The 11,915-nt window shown below is 58.2% G+C and overlaps 1 protein-coding gene across 2 annotated transcripts in view; it reads left to right on the forward strand.

Moving 5' to 3' along the window:
- DHX34 (DExH-box helicase 34) overlaps nucleotides 1-5,249 on the forward strand; it is a 36,774-nt gene extending 31,525 nt beyond the window's left edge. For both annotated transcript variants that reach the window (XM_037059480.1, XM_037059476.1), the window contains 5 exons: nucleotides 236-342; nucleotides 2,836-3,135; nucleotides 3,911-4,087; nucleotides 4,291-4,429; nucleotides 4,982-5,249. In XM_037059480.1, the coding sequence (XP_036915375.1) occupies nucleotides 236-342; nucleotides 2,836-3,135; nucleotides 3,911-4,087; nucleotides 4,291-4,429; nucleotides 4,982-5,115 (857 nt within the window). In that variant the 3' untranslated portion in view covers nucleotides 5,116-5,249. The remainder of the gene's footprint in view (nucleotides 1-235; nucleotides 343-2,835; nucleotides 3,136-3,910; nucleotides 4,088-4,290; nucleotides 4,430-4,981) is intronic.
- The last annotated feature ends 6,666 nt before the right edge of the window (nucleotides 5,250-11,915 follow it).

The raw sequence follows: 11,915 nt of genomic DNA on the forward strand, positions 1-11,915 counted from the left end.
CAATACCATCAAATAGCCAAAGTCACATCCCATATGACAGAGTCTTTGAAACTAAAGCGCAGACGTTTGATCATTTCCCACACGATGAGCGTGCCCTTCCCATGGATGGGTGGATGGCCCCGGGGGCACAGGCAGCCCTCGGGGCAGGTGGGGGGTCAGGGGCAGGAGGGGAGGTCATGGGCAGGTGGGGAGGTCATGGGCAGGTGGGCCTGAGCTGTCCCATCCGCCCTTTCAGACGACAGGGACAGGATGAGCAGCAGGCACCAGCTCCTCACCTTCGTGTCCCTGCTGGAGACCAACAAGCCCTACCTGGTGAACTGTGTCCGCATCCCCGCCCTCCAGGTGGGTCCCTGCCCCGCCTTCCAACTCCCAGGCGTGATGACTGGGTCCCCAGCGCCGGAGGCACAGACTGGGGCCTGCGCAGTCACCTCCCGGCTGGCTGGTGGTGGCAGGTCCTGGCCGGCTGCTGTCTTTCCGTCTGGGCCCCCCTCTGACAATTCCCTGTCGAGAGTCTGCCGCGCACCAGGCGCTACTGCAGGTGCTAAGGACACAGCAGCGAACCAGACTGGAGCCGGTCCGGCCCTCCTGGAGCTGCCGTCTAGCGGGGGAGGGCAGACAACAGCAGGAAGCGTAGGGCTGCACTCGGTGAGGGGTTCGAGGGTGATGCGTGGTCCAGGAAATGAAAAGGAATAGGGTAAGGAGATTAGGAGGGTGGCGTTGGGGGTGAGGGTAGGGGACAGGGCCTAGTGTGGAATAAGGCCACCTGGGTGGGCCTCATGGAGAAGGTGCAGTTAAGCAAAGACCTGAAGGGAGGGAGGGAGGGAGCCACAGAGACCCCTGGGAGAAGGGAGTCCTGCCTGGCGGCAAGTGCAAAGGCCCTGAGGCACACACACCCGGGTGTGCGCAGGGAACAGCTGGAGCAGTCGGTCGGTGAGGGGAGGAATTAGGGGAGACGAGGTCAGAGAGAGGAGGTTAGCGAGGTCGGTGAGACTGGGGCCACACTGTCCCCCCAAGGGTCTGGAGCGGAGCTGGGACAGGGTCTGAGGAGGGGGGAAGCCGGGAGGTGGGAGGGGATGGTGGCCTGGCCAGGACAGGTGTGCCCGGACTTCGGATACACTGTGTGGGCGCGGGCAGCCAGGGAGTGGGTCCTGACGGCAGGGGAGGCCGAACTGTGCCTGCTGCCCTGCAGTTCTGGGACTGGCTGTGATTCTCACGTTAGCGGTGGAGACGGGGCTCTGGGGGGGCTGGGTTGGGGACAGGCCGTGCCACTGGCCTGAGCCACATGGTGAGCAAGTGGCTGGCCAAAGCTCCAGTGCCACACGCTGCGGGTGTCCCATCACCAGGACGTCNGTGCCCGAACTGCGGATACACTGTGTGGGCGCGGGCAGCCAGGGAGTGGGTCCTGACGGCAGGGGAGGCCGAACTGTGCCTGCTGCCCTGCAGTTCTGGGACTGGCTGTGATTCTCACGTTAGCGGTGGAGACGGGGCTCTGGGGGGGCTGGGTTGGGGACAGGCCGTGCCACTGGCCTGAGCCACATGGTGAGCAAGTGGCTGGCCAAAGCTCCAGTGCCACACGCTGCGGGTGTCCCAGGTCGTCCTCGCTTCAACCCCAGGGAGAGTCGAGGGGAGAGAGAAATCCTTCAGGCTCCCCGAGCTCAGGAGACCTGCTGACGCTGTGATTCCCACAGACTCCGTGCAAACCAGCTCTCAGCCACCCACCCATGCTCATTCACCCATTCACTAAGTGCTTGTCTTGGGGCTGGGGGTGCGGTCTTGATCAGAAGCACAACACTCCATGTTCGCGGGGCTCACGCACGAGTTGGAGAGCCAGGCAGTGCATAGACACAACTGTAGAGGGGGGAGCCAGATGCTCAGAGACAGGGCGGGGCAGTGGCCGTCCGCAGGACCTGGGGGAGGAGAGGCAGGTGAAGCCTGCAGTGCAGCCTCGCCTCCTTCCCCACACTTTGTTCACCATGGGGAGTTGGAGGCAGGCGCCACCGCGGACAGAAAGCGTGTTGAACCCCCATTCCGTCCTCCAGTCCCCAAAACACCGACCCGCAGCCAGTCCGGCCCCACCCACTCCCCTACCCCATCCATAGAATTTTCCCCAACACACGGTGGTGGTTTTCAAACAGGGAAGTTGAAAGGAGTGTGTGGTGACCACTCACACCCGTCATTCCCAAGGTCCTTCAAATGACATTGGTCTTTTGATGGATGACGTATCTGTCCTCTGTCCACTCACCACCCGTCTCAGTAGGTGGGTTTCGAAGTAAGTCGCCAACCTCAGAGCCCTTCGCCCTCGAACACCTCTGCCGCACCCGGTAGCTCGAGTCCCAGACTCGTGAGTGTGTTTGAGGGACGTGTGCAGATGCTAGGGGCATCCTTTGAGGAGGGCTGACAAGGGCGCACACACGTGCAGCGCCCCGCCTGTGCAGGTGTGGCCTCCTCCCTCCGCTGTCTGCCCCTGACCCGGTAACGGCCACCTCCTTAGGAGGTTCTCCTGTTCACTCTCGGGTCCGGTGTGTCTGTCTCCCCAAGGGGAATGTCAGCTGGGGGTGGCGAGGGCTCCGTCTGTCACAGAGCAGGTGTGTGGCGGATGTTTGCTGAGGAGGTGGATGGAGGGGTGGGGGGTGGATGAGTGCGTTGGCCAGACAGGTGGACGCAGAGGTAGGGGGGGTGGGTGGGCAGGGGGCCTGGTGGGGAACGGATGGGTTCACTGGACAGAGGAGGGGATGGGTGAATGGGTGGGTGGGCAGGAACCCAGCCAGGTGGGCGCCCCTCTAAGCTAAGCCCCGCCCCTCGCCCGCGGTCTGTTTTCTGCCCGGTCTCTTCCAGTCTCTCCTGCTGTTCAGTCGGGCCCTGGACACCAATGGTGACTGCTCCCGCCTGGTGGCCGACGGCTGGCTGGAGCTCCAGCTGGCCGACACTGAAGGCGCCGTCCGGCTCCTGGCGGCTTCCCTGCGTCTCCGGGCCCGGTGGGAAAGTGCCCTGGACCAGCAGCTGGCCCGTCAGGCCCATCAGGCCCGTGGGCGGGGGCAGCGGGAAGACGAAGATGAAGAGGAGGAGGAGGCTCCCGTCAACCGCCAGGAGGTGGCGGCACTGAGCAGGGAGCTGCTGCAGTTCATGGCATCCAAGGTACCCAGCGCTGGGGGCCGGCACCACCCTTGGCCCGCAGGGCGTCTGCCACGGGGATAAGGCTTCTGGTTCACCGACTGCACAGGTTTGGGGGTGTTTCAAACCCAGGAGGTGACGACAAACCAAGGTGGCACAGACGGTAAGGGCGGGAGCCGGGAGTTGACCGTGGTGCCTGGCTCCAGAGCCCACACGGCCAGCCACACGGCCCTCCTGCAGCAGCGCTCACCGAGCCGCCGGGCATGCGGCACGCAGGGGCGCCTCACCGCAGTTAGGGCCGGCAGGATGGGGCAGGCGGGCTGTAGGGCGTTTACTCATGGAGAACAGACAGGAAGATCTGGAGGAAGCAGGTGTGAAACCAACCCCCCACCTCTGAGTGGGAGTGGGGAGTTGACACTGGTTGTACCACGTGCGGCAGGGGTAGGGGAGAAGGGTGCAATCCAGGATGGATTCCTGGAGGAGTGGAGGGGCCCAGTGAGTCAGGGAAGGAGGAAGAGGCTGAGGCGCTGGGGGAAGGAGGGGCAAGGTGGCCAGACTCACAGCCTGGATGTGGTCCCACAAGTAGCAGGGAGAGGGGAGGGGCCTGGGAAGGGCAGCCGAGATGGAGGATGAGGCATCAGGGCATGCTTAAACAAGACTGGTTGTGAGTGCGTCTGAAACTGTGTTGTGATTGGCTTAAGCAACCTGAAAAGTCCAGGGGTGGGCTTCAGGCACAGCTGGATCCTGGCGCTCTGATCCTTGTGTCTCCCGAGTCTATGTGCTGCCTCTCTCCCCCCAGGTTTCCTACAGCCTCCGGAGGCTCACGGGGCTGGAAGCTCAGAACCTCTATGTGGGACCCCAGACCATCACAACTGCCCCGAGTCTCCCCGGCCTCTTCGGCAGCTCTGCCCTATCCCCCCACCCCACCAAGGGGGGCTACGCAGTCACAGACTTCCTCACCTATAACTGCCTCACGGTGAGCATGGACCCCACCTTGTCCCCCGACCCCCGGTCCCTGAAGGTGGGATTTTAGGGAGCCCCTTACCTCATTTCAACCCAGTCCCGGGACATAGTTTCAGAACGGGGCCAGCCAGCCCTGAGGGGTTCTCAGAAAGGGCCTGGGCTGGCTACTTGGGGGCAGGCCCAGGGCAAGGCCCCGACACGGTCTGCCCGCTGCAGAGCGACACAGATCTGTACAGCGACTGTCTCCGCACCTTCTGGACCTGCCCCCACTGCGGCCTGCACATGCCTCTCACGCCCTTGGAGCGCATTGCCCACGAGAACAGCTGCCCCGAGGCCCCGCAGGATGGCCCCGCCGGTAAGGACGGGGCAGTGGGTGCATCTGTCCGTCCGTGTTGTTCCCTGCGCATCCGAGCATTTACCGGACGCTCTGGGGCTGCCCTCTGGTCCTGGCTGGTGCCGCATGCGGGCTTTGTCACAGAGACCTGCAGCCTGGGCTGGGGAGGGCCTGGGGGGCTGCCACGTTCTCATCTCTGTCTGCCTGTCTCTTTGGTCTCTCTGTGATCCGCCTCTGTGGCTGTGTCCCTTGTCCTTTTATGTCCCACAGCTGTCTCCACCTTGGCCGAATCCACTGCGTTGTTAGCAGGGGGTGACGTGGTGGGCAGACCCGACACAGTGCCTGCCACGCTGTGCGGACCCCACCCCAGGGCAGTCTCTGTCTCTCCCCCAGACACACACTAAAGACTTGCCTCTGTGCATGTGTTAATCAAGGAAGGCTTCCTGGAGGAGGCAGAGCCAGATTTCCCCCAAAGGCCAGGAGAGCCCGAGTCCCTCTGGTGCCTGGGATTTGGGTGGGGGTGTGAGCCTGCAGCAGCGTGCCCCCCTCAGCCTCCCTTCCTCTCTCCCTCAGGGGCCGAGGAAGCCACCCCTGAGCCCCAGCAGAAGACGTCAGCCCTGCAGAGGCCCTACCACTGCGAGGCCTGTCAGAAAGACTTTCTGTTCACACCCACAGAGGTGCTGCGGCACCGGAGGCAGCACGTGTGAGCCTAGCTGGGCCCGGGGCCCCAGGCGGGGCTGTGGACTCCACCTGAACCCCCACCCTGAGCTCAGAACCACGGTCTGGTTCCCCTTGTGCTCCCCCCATGGGAAGGAGGTGTGAATAAACTCTGACACACTGAGTCGGACCCCCAGGCCTGCGCCTGTCCACCCAGAGGGGAGCAGTGGCTTTCTGGCCCTCCCCGTGGTCCTCCTCTCAGGCTGGCCCAGTGGCCGTGGGGCAGGTGTGGCCAAGCAGGGACTTCAGACCCGGGCGGGACCTTGGTGCCCCTGCCCTCCCCTGAGTCTGTGCCCACGGCCTCTGCTTCCCTGTGAGTGAGGGAGGCCTGCACTGCCTGTCCGCCTGTGTCACTTCAGGAGTTGGTGAGGAGTGAGTGTTGGTGATCGTGTGAGACCACGGGGGGCTCCACGGGACCCACGGGCGCCGGGCTGTTCCTGCTGCGGGGCCCATGGGCGGTTCTCGGCTGTCCCCTTGGGACCTTTGGTGATGCTGCCCTACCCCTGAGGGGCCCCCTGCCATAGATGCCTCCCCTTCCCTGGTGGCCATGGCTGGTGGCCACACGGCTCCTCCCCTCCCTACCCGGATGCAGGGGGGCCTACCCTGCCCTCACCTCCCTCTATCCCCACTCACCTCTCAGGGAGCTCATAACAGCCCCCAGCTCCCAGTTCCATCCCACACCCCCGCCCTCCATGGCCAGCTGCCTCCTTGGTATTGACCCTTGTAACCTCACAGGTGTCTGGGGCATCACCCCACGCCGACTGGGGCCTCTGGGGCAGCCCCATCTCACTCCAGAAGTTTGTAAGTGACGCTCCATTCTCTCAGCCGTTTTCCATTCACGTGGTTGTCTCTGGCGCTCTCTCTCTCCCCCTCTGCCCCTGCCCCACCAATCAAGATGTTTGAGCTTTCCTTTGGGGAGTTTGTGTCCCCACATCGGAGGCCTCTGCTCCAGTTCTGAAAGGTGCAGCTCCATTCGGCTGCTTGGGCCCAAGCCCTCCGTGTCACCTGGGTCCCTCTCTCCCACCTGCGCACACTCTTTTTTTTTTTTAAAGATTTTACTTATTTATTTATCTTTAGAGGGGAAGGAGAGAGGGAGAGAAACATCAATGTATGGTTGCCTTTCGTGCATCCCCTGCTGGGAGTTGGCCTGCAGGGAACCGGCCTGCAACCCAGGCATGTTCCCTGGCTGGGAATCGAACCGCGATCCTCTGGTTCGCAGGCCTGTGCTCAATCCACTGAGCTACACCAGCCAGGCCACCTGCGCGCACTCTTATCCGGTCCCATCGGCTCTCCCTTTAACGGACCCCGAATCGGACCCCGAATCGGACCCCAGGCCTCTGCTGCCTCACACAGGGACTGGGCCAGCTGCCTCCTCACTGGTCTCCCAGGCGGCCGTAGGTCAGGGTGGCAGTGTGTCCTTCCATTGCACCTGGTGGAACTCCGCTCCATCACCCGTGCATTTGGAAATAGAGCGTTCACACATCTCAAAACCCGGGATTACACACCCAGAGTTCTGCGACACAGTTGGAGGGTGGCTGGGAGAGCTTTCTGAGTCGCGCAGACCCCACGCATTCTGCGAGGCCACAGAGCCAGCCGTTACGTGGCCGCGCTGCACATTGGTTTAACTGGGCCTGTGTGGGCAGACGGGTCCTGGAGAAAGGGAGAGAGAGAAACATCGTTTGGTTGCGTCCCATAAGTACCCTGGCCCAGGACCGAACCCAAAACCCAGGTATGTGCCCTGACCGGGAATCAAAAACCCCGATCCTCTTGGTTATGGGACAACGCTCCAGCCAGCTGAGCTACACCGGCCAGGGCTGGACGGTGCCTCTTTTGTTCCTATAAAGGAAGCTGGAGGTGGCATCGCTGGTCCAAGGCAGGGTGCATCTGTGCAGGTCATTCGCTAGATTGTCCCCAAATGTCCTTCCTGCAGCCTGCATCCACTTATTCACACTGTCTCCGCTTCCCCGGTTGCCAGGGCCCCGAGCAACGCTGCCTGTTCTGGGCCCTTCGTATTTCCGCCCCTGCACTGGCTCCGTCTTTGACTGTGTGTTTCCCCAGGCGCTTTGCCATTTTCTTATTCGTGTGTAATAGCTCTTCATGTATTCTGGATCTTAAGCTTCCTCATAGACGTCACGAACCTTTCTTCCAGCCTGCGGCTTATCTTTTGGCTCTGTTTAAGGTGACTGACTCAGAACTGTTCCACTTTTTGGTTGTCAAGTCTCTGTCTTTTGCGTTCCCCAACCCAAAGAATTAAAAATAAAGAAAGAAATGGGTGAAAGGAGAGACTGCCTCAGAGCCTCCCCCCCTTCAGCCGAATCTAATGACATGACTCAGGGGTGTTCTTGCTTTTCCTTCTTTGTCCATGTTAAACATAAAGTAAAAAGAGCGTCCCATGGGCAGAAGCAGAGTCTTCACATTTTCGTGGGCGGGTTGGGGCACGGCCCTGAAGACGAAGCCAGCCAGCGCCCACCAAAAAGCCTTAATTAACCATCCCGGCGTCTGACCCAGTGACTCCAGCCTCGGGAGTTGGGAGACGGTGGCCGTCGGGGTGTGCGTCAGAATTGAGGGACCCAGGAGCCACAGGCCCTCAAGGGTGACTCTGTGGCCCTTAACAGTACAGGGGTCTTTATCTGCCGATTACCTGGAGCGCCCAGTGGGGCTGTGGTGTTGCCACTCTCACAGCTGCGGGCTGCAACCCCCGGAGCCATCCCTTCTGCCCGTCGGACCGGCGCAGATGCAAAGGGTTGAAACCGCTCCCTGCCGGCCAGTCTGAGGGGAAGCAGCACCGTCACCTGCCTCGCAGGGCCACCGTGTAGCAGGATTTTCCCAAGTGCGAAGTGCACTCAGCAGCTGTGCGGTCCGTTCTCTCGGAGCGTAGCCCAGAAAGGAGCTCCGATCCTACGTCAAAGGCCCGGAGAGTTTTTCCAGAAAGTGAAGCCTGCCTGAGCCACCAGCACCCACAACAGGAAACAAACCGTGACCAGCCCCCGGCAGCCGTTCTAATGATATTTACTTTGGTTTTAATGGCATTTTTATGGCTAATGTCAAGCATTTTTTCATAAGTTTATTAACCATTTATGTGCAGTGGGGGCTCAGTACTCGTTAATTTGTTCCTGGACTAGTGACAAGTGCGGAAACCACCGGTGCCCAGCGATGAAGCAAAATGCAGGGCAGAGCCTGACCCTTACAAGTTCTAGCGAGGGTGACGAGTCCTGCGAGAGCGAGTGCCCAGCACGGAGACTTTTCCTCATCAAACCACAATGAGGACCAAGACGGACGGGTTCCGAAGCCAATGCGTACCGAGGAGTGACTGTACTTTTTGTAACTTATATTAAACGTCTTACCTCTTATAAAGGCCTGTTTGTCATATTCATTTGAGCTGTTTATATAATAAAGATATGGCTTACATATTTCTTTAAGTATATTTGGCAAAGCCCTGGCTGGTGTACCGCAGTGGATTGAGCGCAGGCCTGTGAACCAGACGATCGCGGTTCGATTCCCAGTCAGGGCACATGCCTGGGTTGCAGGCCAGTTCCCTGCAGGCCAACTCCCAGCAGGGGACGCACGAAAGGCAACCCTACATTGATGTTTCTCTTCCTCTCTCCTCTTCCTCTCTAAAGATAAATAAATAAAATATTTAAAAATATATATATATATTTGGCAAATATATGAATTGTGAATATCTTCTCCAAGTTTGTAGGTGCCTTTTCACTTTCCTAAGTGTCTTTTGCTGAGCAGGAGTTTGTCATTTTAATAAAATTTAATTTATCATTTTTCTTTTATTTGTACTTTAAAATTATTTTTATTTTATTACCTTTATTATTCTATTTGTTTTAATAGTTTTAATTTTAGGTTGTACCTTTTTTATAATTAATTTTATTTTAAATTTTAAATTCTTACTGTTTGGATTTTTTGTGTGCGAAGAAGTCTCTGCCTACCCCCAAGGTCATGACGTTTTTCTGTGTTTTTTTTCTAGAAGTTTTGTAGTTTAGATTTTACCTTTAAGCCCACGACCTTGCCAGTGAGTTTCGTGTATGGTGTGAGTTCAGAGTCAAGGTTCATTCTTCTGCATGTTAATGTCTCGTTCCGGCACCATTTGCTGAAAAGACTTCATTTCCTGTTGAATGAATTTGCCACCTTTGGTGAAAACCAGTGGGCTAACCCACGTGGTGCATTTCTGGGCCTCAGCCCACCAGCCCGTGTGTCCGCACCATCCCTGGTCCTGCTGCTGTGGCATCAGCGGGTCGTGGCGTCAGGCGGGGCCGGCCCCCAGCTCTGGTCTTTGCCGACACGCTCGCAGCTGTCCGAGGCCCTGTGTGTGTGTTCCCAGGCACACTGCAGAATCAGTTTGTCCACTTCTGCAGAAGCCTGCTGGGGCCCCAGCTGAGAGTGTCTTGGCCCCACAGATATTTAGGGAGAAAGGACAAGTTGATGCATCAACAGTAGGGAATTTTTTTTATTTATCTTTAGAGGAGGGGGAGAGAGGGAGAGAAACATCAATGTATGGTTGCCTCTCGCACGCCCCCTACTGGGGACCTGGCCCACAACCCAGGCCCGTGCCCTGACGGAATCAAACCAGCGACCCTTTGGTTCACAGGCTGGTGCTCAAGCCACTACACCACAGCAGCCAGGGTTGCCTTGCTTTTCTTTCCTCCCTTCTTTTCTTTTAATAAACAAGACCTCCTTTTTTGTGAGTCACCACTCATTCCGTCATCGGATTCACCTGGGAAGGAACAGCATTCGGCCTGCTGATCCTCACGCAGTACACCTGGGGTCGTCTCCTCGCTTCACCAAAAACGGACCTCTTCTACCTGCAGCCTCAGGCTCACACGGCGCACCCCAGTCCTCACCTCCTAGTCTCCTCACCCCCTCCCTGTCGGGCCTCTGCCTCCCCCTCGCCTCCCCCCACGGAAACTGCTCCATCGAGGTCAATGGTGACCTGCAACTGTTAATCTTGGTCCTCATCTCAGTCGTCCTCATCTCAGTTGTGTTTTGCGGTTTTCCTGCCTGCCACGAGCTCTTAGGGTCAGCACACTGATGACCTTTGTGCGACACATTAATTTGGTGGCGGCGCCCTCCTCTCTGAAAATCGACCGTCTCCCGATACTGTTTCCCTGCTCACCTTCCCAAGTAGCTCTGAGCGCCCCCTCCCTCCCACATCCCCAGGTGTCCGCCTGGCTCCTCCCAGCCTTCCCAGCTCCACCTCCACTCCCTGTACCAGTCTCCCACGGTGGCTATGAAAGGGCGCTGCTGAACAGGTGACTCAGACAACAGAAACCACTCTCCCAGTTCTTGAGGTTTGAAGCTCAAAATGAAGACGTCGCAGGGTCGTGCTCCCCCTGAAACCCGAAGGGGAGCCCTCCCTGGCCCCCTCCCCAGCTTCCGGTGCTTTGCCAGCCAGCTTCCGTGCCCCTTGCTGGTGGTGGCATCACCTTGGTAGTCCTCTGTCTTCCCATGGCCCTCTCTCTGACTGCCTGTCTGTCAGTGTCCAATCTCTCTGCTTTTTTTAAAAAAAAAATTTATTTATTTATCTTTAGAGGGGAAGGGAAGGAGAGAAGGAGAGAAATATCAATGTACGCTTGCCTCTTGTGCATCCCCTGCTGGGAACTGGCCTGCAACTCAGGCATGTGCCCTGGCTGGGAATCGAACCGTGGTCTTCTGGTTCGAAGACCCACGCTCAATCCACTGAGCTACACCAGCCAGGGCCAAATCTCTCTGTTTTATGAGGATGCAGTCACATAGATTAGGGCCTGACTTAGGATGTCATCTTAACTTGGTCGGCACAGAACCTATTTCTGAATGAGGTCACATTCACAGGTCCTGGAATCAGGGCTTCAGCATATCTCTTTGGGGATACAGTTCAACCAGTAACACCCCCTCCAACCCACCCTCCACAGGGCAGCCCAGGGGGCAGAGCACAAACCCAACTCTCCTTCATCTGCGCAACATCCCTCCAAGACAGTGGAATATTACTCAGCCACAAAAAGGAACGAAGCGCTGGCTCATGGGACATCGATAAACCTCAAAAACTTGTTAAGTCACCGTGGCTGGAGTGGCTCAGCGGATTGAGTGCCGGCCTGCGAACCAAAGTGTCGCCAGTTCGATTCCCAGTCAGGGGACATGCCTGGGTTGTGGGCCAGGTCTCCAGTAGGGGACGCTCAAGTGACAACCACACATGGATGTTTCTTTCTCCCTCCTTCCCTTCTCCTCTCTAAAAATAAATAAAATCCTGTTAAGTGAAAGAAGCCAGATATAAAAGGCCATATTTTGTAAGATTCCATTTATACAAAATGCCCCAAAACAGGCAGATCAGTGGTTGCCTGGGTTTGGGGGTTGGGGGTATGTGGGGAGTGCCTGCTGAAGGTAGGAGCTTTCTTTTTGGCTGATCGTGGTGACAGTCGCACGATTCCGTGACTATTCTAACGCCTGCGCGCGGCACACTTTCAATGGGCGGATTTTACTCTCTGTGACTTCATCTCAATAAAGCTGTTCCCAAACACACACCTACCATGGCTCCCCAGCGCCCTCTGGCGGGCGCCCGGGCTCATTCCCTGCCCCACATTCTGATGCATCTGAGCTGGGTGACCCACAGTCGCATTGTCAGACTCATGACTGACATGAGGCTACAAAGCCGCACAGAGAGACGCTGCCGTGGACACATGCAGGAGGCACCCAGTTACAAAGACCCGCTCTGCCCCACTATCCAACCCAGACACTCGCAGCAACGCCGGGAGTCTCCAACTCACATGCACACACACACAAACACATGGCACACCGTGACAGCCAGGCC

The sequence above is a fragment of the Sturnira hondurensis genome, unplaced genomic scaffold, assembly GCF_014824575.4.
Source record: "Sturnira hondurensis isolate 20B ecotype Veracruz unplaced genomic scaffold, ASM1482457v3 Scaffold0001020, whole genome shotgun sequence".
In the NCBI taxonomy this organism is placed as follows: domain Eukaryota; kingdom Metazoa; phylum Chordata; class Mammalia; order Chiroptera; family Phyllostomidae; genus Sturnira; species Sturnira hondurensis.